Source organism: Lacerta agilis, chromosome 17 (assembly GCF_009819535.1).
Source record: "Lacerta agilis isolate rLacAgi1 chromosome 17, rLacAgi1.pri, whole genome shotgun sequence".
NCBI classification, from domain to species: domain Eukaryota; kingdom Metazoa; phylum Chordata; class Lepidosauria; order Squamata; family Lacertidae; genus Lacerta; species Lacerta agilis.
The window spans coordinates 37,013,056-37,023,851 of NC_046328.1; the positions used below are offsets into that span (position 1 = coordinate 37,013,056).

At 47.2% G+C, this 10,796-nt stretch overlaps 1 protein-coding gene across 1 annotated transcript; it reads left to right on the forward strand.

Moving 5' to 3' along the window:
- The first annotated feature begins 2,839 nt into the window (after positions 1 to 2,839).
- On the forward strand, positions 2,840 to 9,074 carry MCL1 (MCL1 apoptosis regulator, BCL2 family member). The gene is made up of 3 exons (XM_033174552.1): positions 2,840 to 3,681; positions 7,477 to 7,724; positions 8,166 to 9,074. Exons 1-3 carry the CDS (start codon positions 2,904 to 2,906, stop codon positions 8,280 to 8,282), a joined length of 1,143 nt encoding a protein of 380 aa, XP_033030443.1. The 5' UTR covers positions 2,840 to 2,903; the 3' UTR covers positions 8,283 to 9,074.
- Positions 9,075 to 10,796: the final 1,722 nt, after the last annotated feature.

Genomic DNA, 10,796 nt, shown 5'->3' on the forward strand with positions numbered 1-10,796 from the left:
GACTGGACCTAATGGTCAGGGGTCCCTTTACCTTTATCTTACCCCATGTTAGAAAGAGGTCTTCCTCTTCCTAACCCAGGTCTTAAGTTTGGCATTTACCGCTCTATCCTATACCCATCTCCTCAAAATATACAATTTCTGGACAATGGTGGTTTGATACATCAAAAACAACAGGATCTCGTGGAACCTTAAAGGCTAATACATTTTATGAGAGCATCAGCTTTCGTGGATTGGAGAGCCCCGCAACAGGATCAGGCAAAAGGGGCCTGTCAAGTCTAGCATCCTGTCCTCGCACTGGCCACATGCCGCAGAGAACCTAGGAATCTAGATAGACTGCCTCTCGACCTGGAGGTTCCATAAGAATGTCAGAAGAGCCTGATTACTGGGTCAGGCCAAAGCGGGCCCATCATAGTCCAGCGTCCTCACAATGGCCAACCAGATGCGTATGATGGGAAACCCACAAGCAGGACCTGAGCACAGCAGCACTCTAAGGAAGTGGGCTCTGGTCCACGGAAGCTGATGCCATAATAAAAATTGGTTAAGTCCATTAAGATGCTGTCAGCCTCTTTCCTGTTTTTACTCAGAGGTGAACACTATTCACCTCAATAAAACTCACTCCCACGCAAATGTGTATAAGGGTTACAGCCTCAATGCTGAAAAGCTGTTCATATCAGCAGGTCATTTCAACCTGTCAATTTCAAAGTGAGTCAACTAAGGGTGACGTTTCTGCATGAAACTGAGCGCTGGATTTGGCCCAGAGAGGAAGACACCAGGGGGTAGTTTGAACAGAGAAAGACATTGCTGCAAGCTGATGGGGTGCTTTACATTGGTGGTCTTGTCCCTTAACTCCATATCCAGTCCCAGATGAACCTTGCAATTTTTAAGCACTGGACTGCATTGTTGTAAACTGCTCTCTCTTTCAGTCACAGCAGCACAGAAAGACCCCAATCTGCAATATGGGAGTTACAGCAATGGACAACATTGCAGGACTGTTGTAAGCTTTTCTCTCTTTCCAAGTTCTTGCAATGCTAGACTACACAGCAGAGGCGTTGTAAGCCCACCTGAGATATATGGGTAATGAGCTGCACATTTAAAAATTACACATTCACACAAAATAAGACACAGGGTTTTTAAAGGGTAATTGCTTGTAGGGAGCTTGGCTATTTCCATGTTTTATCTTTGCTAATGGTTTGTGGGTAGGCTCCCTGGTATCCCAAATCACAGCTGCTCTGAAATCTGGTTTTTTTTCCCCCTCTCGGTGCCCACAGCATGGCTGGGCAGATTTCATGCTTTGGAGATTTGTTTTCACGAGATTCCCAGAATCCAGAAACCAGAGCCAAATGTTTGCAACAGTGGCTGAATGGGTCAGACGCACCCTTGGAATCAAGTGAGGGTAAAGAGTACATATGGGAGAGCAAACAAGGATCAGCCCAAGAATCTGTTTACAGTTCCAGTTTTCAGTTTCAGAACTCAACTTTCAGCTTTTTTTGCTCAGACATCCATCCGCTCCTGGTTTCTGCCCTGCCTGATCTAGACCGGCAAACGGCTAATCTGGAATGGCAAACCGCCAATCTAGAATGGAAAATGCTAATCTAGAACTGCAAGCCCATATACTAGGGCTAATCCAGAATTGCTATGCCCTAATCTAAAATGGACCCAGGTGGCGCTATGGGTTAAACCACAGAGTCTAGGGCTTGCTGATCAGAAGGTCAGCAGTTCGAATCCCTGCCACGGGGTGAGTTCCCATTGCTCCGTCCCAGCTCCTGCCCACCTAGCAGTTCGAAAGCATGTCAAAGTGCAAGTAGATAAATAGGGACCGCTCCAGCGGGAAGATAAACGGCATTTCCGTGCACTGCTCTGGTTCGCCAGAAGCGGCTTTGTCATGCTGGCCACATGACCCAGAAGCTGTCTGTGGACAAACGCCAGCTCCCTTGGCCTACAGAGCGAGATGAGCGCTGCAACCCCAGAGTCGGACATGACTGGAGCTGATGGTCAGGGGTCCCTTTACCTTTACCCTTACTCTAAAATGGGGACCCAGGTGGTGCTGTGGGTTAAACATAGAGTCTAGGGCTTGCTGATCAGAAGGTCGGTGGTTCGAATCCCTGCCACAGGGTGAGCTCCCGTTATTCCGTCCCTGCTCCTGCCAACCTAGCAGTTCGAAAGCACGTCAAAGTGCAAGTAGATAAATAGGGACTGCTCCAGCAGGAAGGTAAACGGCGTTTCCGTGCACTGTTCTGGTTTGCCAGAAGTGGCTTTGTCATGCTGGCCACATGATCTGGAAGCTGTCTGCGGACAAATGCCAGCTCCCTCGGCCTATAAAGCAAGATGAGCGCCGCAACCCCAGAGTCGGACACGACTGGACCTGATGGTCAGGGGTCCCTTTATCTTGCACCTTTAATCTAAAATGGCACACCTCTAATCTAGAAATGCAAAAACGAAAAACAGATCTAGTATGGCAAAACCCGGATCTAGAACTGCAAAACTTTGGCCACGGGTCTCATATGCACTCCCTGCTCTTAGGTGAACTGTCTACTGTGAGAACAGGATGCTGGGCTAGATTGGCAAGGCGACAGAAGAAAAGACCATCAGAAGGAAAGGGGCTAATCTTCTGGGAAGCCACCCGGAAGCCTACTAACCGGCCCTGAACAATGGAGCAACCAAGAAGCTCCCTATACAAAAGCGGGCTTCTTCTTCTATCCTTTAAACATCTACGGTGGCCAGTTTTAGCCACGCCCACCTCCCCTCCCTTTCCCGTCACTATATTAAGCTCACGTCGTATGCCACGTCGCTTCTGACGCCAGCGCGTCAGAACCTTTATAAGACCCTCCCCGCTGCCTCCTCTCCCCTCTCACAGCTCTGCGCGACGAGCTTCGGAGATCGCGGAAAGTTGCGAGGAGGCCGCCATGTTTAATAAGAAGTCAGTGGTGCTGTATTGTGGAGGCGCACCGAGCATGGCGCCCGCCACGCCGGTATCCCCCGGGGCCGGCGGAGGCGGAGGCAGCAGCAGCAACGGAGCCACAGCCGCCGCGGCCGTCTTCACGGCCAACGGCCGCTCTGAGGGCGCCGGCCCGTTCTCGCCTCGGATTGGGCGCGGCTGGGGGGCCAGCGTCTTCCCTGAGGGCCCCTTGGCACGGATTGGCTCCGGGGCGCCCCTCGCGGGGCCCCTGGCGCGGATTGGGCCCTTCGAAGTAGCGCCCCGCGCGCTGATTGGCTCCCCCGCCGCGGCGGCCGTTGGAGCCGCGCGGCCCCTGGCGCTGGCGCTCCCTGAGGGAGAGCTGGACGGCTGCGACGACGACGACGCGGAGGCCGGAGAGACGGGCGGCCTGCCTTCGCCCAGCCCTTCGCTGGAGTCCATACCGTCCTCGCAGGGGGACGACGACGACGTGGTGGTGGTGCCGGCGGCGGCGGCGCCCGCCCCGGACGACCTGCGCAAACTGACGCTGGAGTTGGTGAGCCGGTACCTGCGAGAGGCCGCCTCGGGCGACGCGGACGCCAAAGGGCCGTCGGGAGGCGGCGGCGGCGGCGGGAAGAAGATCCTGAAGGGCCTCCTGGGCCGCTTGGGGACCACCCACGAGGAGGAGGAGGAGGAGGCCGCCTCCTTGCCGGGCGCTGCGCAGGCGCTAGAGACCCTCCGGCGGGTCGGGGACAACATCCTCGACAAGCACCAGCTGGCTTTCCAAGGTGGGTGATGGGAGCCGCGGCAGAGGGGGGAGGGGTCCCCCGAGGTCATCTAGCCCAACCCCCCCCCCCGCTGTGCTGGAATCGCAGTTGGGCCAAGGTGGGAAGGGGTTGGAGGAATTGGCGAGGGTGTGGGAAGATGAGGGGCAGGAGGGTTGCGAGGAGAAAGCTCTCGTCGTTTATTCAGTGTGTCGAGGTTACTGCAAGCCGCTCTGAAAGGGGCCAGGGCGGCTTACAAGAGCAGTAGGAGGTGGGCGTGGTGCCAGTTCTTTAGGCCGCACACTGCCCCCGACAGGACCGGGTTGGCACCCTCTTTGCGGGGTCATAATTTGGTGGAGGGGGGGGAGGGAGAGTGAGTAAGCCTTAATAATGAATACTGGGGGAGGAGTCTGTTCTGGGGCCACGCCCCCTCAGTCCCAGATTGGCACCCTAAATTGGGGGGTGGAAGGGCAAGGGAAGAAGAAAGCCAGAAGGGGGTCTACAAATAAGGGCAGGGGGGAGATTATAACTTGCCGGCAAAGCAACCCAAGCTAGCTTCTATCCATAATGATGATGGTGCGGGTGGGGGGATTGTGCCTTTTCTTGAGATCACACCCCCTTTTCCAGGCTCTGACTATTGCATATTTAAGCATTCTTTGCCTGGCTGGAATGTGTCCTTGAGCTATGATGATGCCTCATTAAATAAATGAAACAGAAGCTATTTTCAATGAAGATGATAAACATATACAAAAAACAGGAAGTACATGCAAGAAAAGACCATACGTCTAACAAACTGGTAAAGACCCTTTTATCCTGTGAGGAGAGCCTGCAGCAGAAGGCCATGGGCCTTATTTGGGCAGCCTTTTTGTGGGAACTATTTACAGATACAAAACACCAGAGATATATGCAACAAAATTTATGGAAGAGATAAAAAATACAGAATAACCATAACAATGGCTGCTTCATTTTAAGAAAATAAAAGCCTTTGCAGAGGCCTGTTGGCATAAAAGTTTTTCAAGAGGATGCCTGCCTAATCTTCTGGAACTGTACCCCACTGCCTGGACTTAGGACACCAAGTGCCTGACTGCTAGTTGAAGCCAGTCAGGCAAGCTGACAGACTGGAACACTCCCCAGCAATATTTCCTGGGTGGCTGATGAGAAAAGCGACATTTAAAATAAAATTATTCTAATTACATACACACACACGAGTCGAAGTGTGGCTTTCTTAGAATGAGTGGGAAGGAAATGGGGGTGTTTGCTTGCTTGGGAGGAAACAGTGAGGAGTAATAACTGATGGGGGGCTTGAGTCATGGGGTGTGGAGAGGAGGAAACGGTATCAGCATCTCACATTTACTGACATTTTAGTATCTTGCCTTTCTCTTAAAGCAGCCAAGGTGGTTCACAAATACAAGATTTATCGTAATAAAAAAGCAAAAACAAATCCTTAACAGCACTAGCAGGAAGTGCAGCAGCGTACTGAAGTTGAAAGGGACTGTGGGGAAGGAAGAGGAGGGGAAGTGCTCACTAAGGGGTGTTTAGGGAAGAGCATGAAAGGAGTTTGTGCAGGGCAAAGAAAAGTTGGGGGTGTCAGCTGTAAGGGGTGAATGGAAATGGAGGTGAGCACCTGTAGGGCTAGTGAAGTGCTAGAGTAGGGGTTGGGAGGGGAGAGGGAGGAAAGCAGGTTGCCTGAGGGGAAAAAATGAAGGTGAGGAGCTAAACATAGTGGATCAGGGTGTCCTTGGGATGGGAACGTAGCAAAGTTGGGGGTGCTGTGAGGAAATTGATGGGTGGAAGGGGAATGTGTTGGAGGGGCAAGTAAAGGGGAGAAGTTTAAAAAGAGTAAATGGGGATGTTGAAGGGAAAGTTCCTGATGTGTCCATGGACTGAAAGGTTGCACATTTGAGTATGGTTGGTTGACTTCAGTTCTGTGCAGTTTGGGCCAGATTCCTGATTTCCAGTAGAGTTCAGGCTTCTGAGAGGCCACCCTGACAGCCAGAAGTGTGTGGGTGGCCCAGCCTGCCTTCCCTTCCCACCCTGTTTTGCTGCAAGGAGTCATTGTGAAAGCACCAAGCCCAGCAGAAACGAAACTGAATTTAGTTTGCTTGACAGTGGGGGCGGGGAGAAACTCTTGCAGGCAGAAGGTAATCTGGGTACAGATTAGCTCTTGCTGACATCCTGCTCCTGCCTAGCAAGTGAAATATAATTCATTGTAAACATGGTGATAAAAGATTAGCTGGCTCCTGCTGTGAACAACTAACTTCCTTCTGAGTTGCTTTGGAGTAGGTTTGCTATTTAAAAGCACTTTGCCATTCTCATTTGACTTAATTTTAGTATATTACATTAGCTAGGGCACTGACTATTTACAGTTGGAAAGTAGCCTTAAAATAACCCCCAGTAGTTTGAACACTCCTAGAGAGCCTCTATGGTTTGCCACCTCTAAGTCAATGTCCTCCAGTTGACTGTTCGCTCCCAGCTACCCTTGTGGCTGAGCTGCTCAGGTTTTTGTGGTGTGGATGGGCAAGAAAAGCTTTGACAGTTCCCATTTGTGAGAGTGTAGAACATTCCTTACATCCTGCATATACAGAAGTCAAAATGGCACAGACTTCCCACAGGGCTATTGTTTGTTTTCTGGGTTAGGAAGGGTTAGGACTTGGCTCACTCATCTAGTGTATAAGAACAAATTTCATTAGACTTATGTTTAATGGTTTGCTTTAAGCCTTCTGAATCATTCCCTCTCCACAGTAGAATAAAGACTGCTCTGGGGCAACTCCCAAATGCGGATGCAAGCATCCCTGTTCCTGAATCATGAAAATGAACAAGCTTTAGTCATTTCCTTGTTGACTTCTGGATTTCAGCTTCCTCAAGTTTCTTTTAAGTAGCAGTGGCTAATAGTTGAAGGCTGCTTAAGGACAAAATTGCACTGCCAGGATTCAAGTCTTCAACCACTAGCTCAAAGCATGATGACTGTTGGATACCTTGCTTTGTATTAAAAATAGTTGAAGCAACGCTGTTAGTTAGACGCTAGAGCTGGGCTTTGGCTTAGGGCTGCAGGTATCAATGGCTGCATGTAGGAGTTGTGTTAAGTTTGAGTATTGGACTCTGAAACAGGAAGCTGCTGATCTGCAACTCCAAAGCAGCTCTAGAACATTTTCATGTTCTTCTCAGAAAGTGCTAGAACTTACTAGTTTTATTCAGACAATCACTTTGTATTCAAGTGAATTCATAGTGATAGTCAAAATAAAAAAACAGTAGAACATCAAAATAGGAAGTGAAAACCATTTAAACGAATCTCAAAGCAATGTACAACATGGGAAGCAAATACAATGTAAAATAATTTTTAAGCAGCACAAAATAGAAACCAAATGCAATACAGTATATTAATAATCAAATAAAAGTCTACAGTTACAAAATCCCAACCAATCACTTTGTACAACAAAGACAGCTAACCAGATAAAAACTAAACTAAGTAATAATTGCCTCCCACCTAGGACAGCACATTCACTCCCTGTCTCATTGGGGAGTGGGACGCTCTTGCCAATAAGACCTCTGAGCAACCTTATCCCATCAACATTCCATCTGTTCAGGCTCAGACTCTTAATGCCCACCCACAATCCATTGCTCATTCAACCAAGTACTATAGCCTCCTTGCCTTCTAAAAACAAAGAGCAAAGAGTAGGGGGGGGGGAGAAAATTAAACTGCTTTGCTAATGATTTTGATTGTTAAAACTTCTTGCACACTTAAATGTGGGATTTTCAGTATTTTCACCTGTGTTCCTTGTATGCTTGCTTATTGCTCACTCCCATCTTTTCTCTCTTCAGGAATGCTTAGGAAGATTGAAATAAACAAAGAGGATGACCTGAAGACTGTGTCAAAAGTTGCAAAGCACCTTTTCAGTGATGGCATAACAAACTGGGGTCGAATTGTGACTCTCATCTCTTTTGGTGCCTTTGTTGCCAAACATCTGAAGAGCATCAATCAGGAGAGTGCCATCGGTCCTTTGGCAGAGATCATCACTGAGGTTTTGGTTACAGACAAACGGGAATGGATCCTCAACAATAATGCCTGGGTAAGTGAGTCATGGTGGGGCTGAATGGTAGGCGCTGTTGTGCTGCCCCTTTCCCTTGTAACTTCCCAGTCAAAATCCAAACCTGGATACACCAATACCTTCCTGTAGCTGATTTTTCAGGAAGTGAATGCATGCTTCATCAGATTTTAGGGCTGCCTCCCTATGTTAACTCTCCATAAATAGAGTGAATATCTGTCATGAGATGTTTAAAGAGCTACACTAAAATTGGTTTCCCACAAAGGGAACATTGTTTGTGTGTGCGTGGTTGCGGTTGTGGTTGTTGAAAATGGGGAGCGGATTGGACTCAGAATTGCTGGATGTTGAACTTTGCTCAGTACATAGTTTTACCTTCCATTCTTGCTGCGAATTCTCTTTGAAGCAGTCAGACACACATGGCTGCCAGTGCTTAAAAGCAATTAACAATGCAATTCTTTCTTCTAGGAGGGATTTGTTGATTTCTTCCATGTAGAGGACGTAGAAGGCAGTATCAGAAGCGTTCTGATGGCTTTTGCAGGCGTGGCTGGAATAGGAGCAGGTTTGGCTTACATGATCCGGTGAGTCAAGGAGTGCTCCCAGTGAGGAGCTAGCTTGGACTGTCCTGTTCTAATGTGACTAGAAAACTGAGCCGTTCTTTGAAAGTTGACGGGAGAATTAAAACACCTCGAAATCCCATGGAAAGTTTGGTCTGAACTGTCAGTTTTAGAATGTCACCAACAAGGATGTCTTTACAAATGGGATCCTTCAAGCCAAGGAACACGCACTCCGCTTCCTCCAGAGGTGAAGCTAAGAGGACTAAAGCCCACCTGAGCACAGTCTTGGGCTTGGACTATGAACCCACAGCCACATTGGGCTTGTTATAAGAACTGTTGGATGTGCTAGGTAGTGTTCTGTTTGCACAGAACTGTGACCATACGCCCAAACGGGGTATCTAAATGATCACCTTCAGAGAAGAGAGTGGTGTGTTAGGGGTGACGTGCAAGATGCTTTGTGCGGTGAGCAAAATGAAGGACCTTCAGGTGAACACTGCAAATGCCTTATCTGTTCGCTGGCACAGGTGTGTTGTGTCTGCTGTGGAGAGAGAAAACTCCAAAATCTGAACCCATCTCATTGCATCAAGGGCTGATCCTGTTCTATGTATTCCCTTCAGTTTTTGTTTCCTGTTCTCCTCTGCCCTCCCCTTGGAAGCGTACACTGCCATAGCTCCCAAGACATGGAGCGCAATAGTGTAAATATGTATAAACCTTCACTGGGATGTCAACAGAAATGTGTGTACATTTGTGGCTGAAACTGTACAAAGTGTATACTCTTAAAGAGATTTATCTTTGGGAAAGGTTGTAAAAGAGTTTTTTTTTAATGTACTGTAATTAGATTCAGGTTTTGCAGCTCTTTACTCTTTAGCCCTCTAAAGGTCACATTATCTGGGCCTACCTTTAGATGTACCATACTGCAGTAACAGCTTGGTTCTGCCAGGTGACTACTGAACAACCATCCAAGTACAGCTGAGCGCCTTTCTTTTTTCCCTTAATTTTTTTTTTCTTTCCTCATGGTTGCCAAGGGAGGCATTTTCAACAAATCTAAGGTTTTTTACCTTCATTCTTTATTTTGATTCTTGCTTTCTTTAAAGCCAATTATTTTAAACTTACAAACTTACAAAAGAATGTCATACTTGTCTCTAAGTATAAAATTTCTCAAATCTTAGCAATGTAAGACATGGCCTATGCACGAAATAAATCTGAATCTTGGAGGAAGAGTATGAGAGAGGCTTGTAGACTTCAGTTTCTTGAACTCTTTATTAGGCAGAAGGGTTCAGTATAGGAGCAAGAGTTTAAGTTGTTTTTGCAGTTTGACTAGATTGCGTTTAGTCTTCGCTGTACTGTTAGCTTTGTTTAGACCAGATCGTGGCAGATGTGAAAACCTAAAACAAAGCATAGACTCAACATGGTGCTATGGTCAGTCTTTCTTGTTTACATAAACTGTCCAATAAAGCAATTCACAGGTGGTTGCAGTGTGTGCCTTCTGTTAAGGCAGAAGCTTGAAACAATTGCAGCTATATTTGTATGCATCCTGTCTTCTCTGTGGCCAAACTCTACTGGAAGGACTGGTCATTTCCTGCCTCTCTTCTTTCCTTTTTGTCACTCAATCTTGCAGCTAGCTCTGGAGGGGAGCACCCCTGGCTGGCTTGTGAAAAAGCCAGTTACTGCTGGATCCTGGATTTGGCCCTTGGGGTTGCCATTTGTCCATGACTGATGTCTCTGTATCCAGTGGTGGAGAAGCTTATAACCCTCTAGGTGCTGTGCAGTCAAACAGCATCAGGAGTGCCTCAATTTCCCTACTGCACTGCCTTTATCCATAGCTCTCTTAGCATATCTACGCCTATACTGCATTTTTCAACTTGGTAGTTAAAAAAAGGTGAGAGTTATATTAGTGTAATATTGCAGTAGTCTATCTGAAATTAAGTGGTGTATTTTACGTTATTGTTATTTTTTTATTATTACTACTACCACCACCCACCCTTAACTAGCAGATTTCAAGGCAGATTGCAACAATTTAAAATTCAGAATTAAAAACAGTGAAAACATTACAGTCATAGGAATAGGGTGGGTCCTGAATTTTTATAAGAAGCAGTCTTCCCCTTCTAAGTGCTGTAACTCTTAAGCCAAGAGGTATGAAACCATTTTCACAATCCTCCACACCATCTTTGTAATACCTTTGAATGTGCTGGTGGTGCACTCTGGCCCTATGCAAAGCTTTGCCCTGGAAATATGCAAATATGCACCTTTTGCAAAGTTCTGTTTCTAGTTAGTGGTGCAGTGTTTGTGTCAAAAGTGGATGCTTCCTGGTTAGGGTAGATCAGGCAATTTCTGAAGCAACTTATTTCACATAACAGGAAATCTCTGTGTCAAAAGTAGAGGGAGGGTCTTTTATAACCAGACCCTTCACTTAACTATTTAAACATAGTTCTAGATGTTTCGGTGGACTCTGTTCTGCTAATTTGCACTTGGCAAAAGTTGACAAAAGCCAATTCCCTGTGTTCCGTTTCAAGAGAATCCTGAGGAAATAAGCATTTCATGC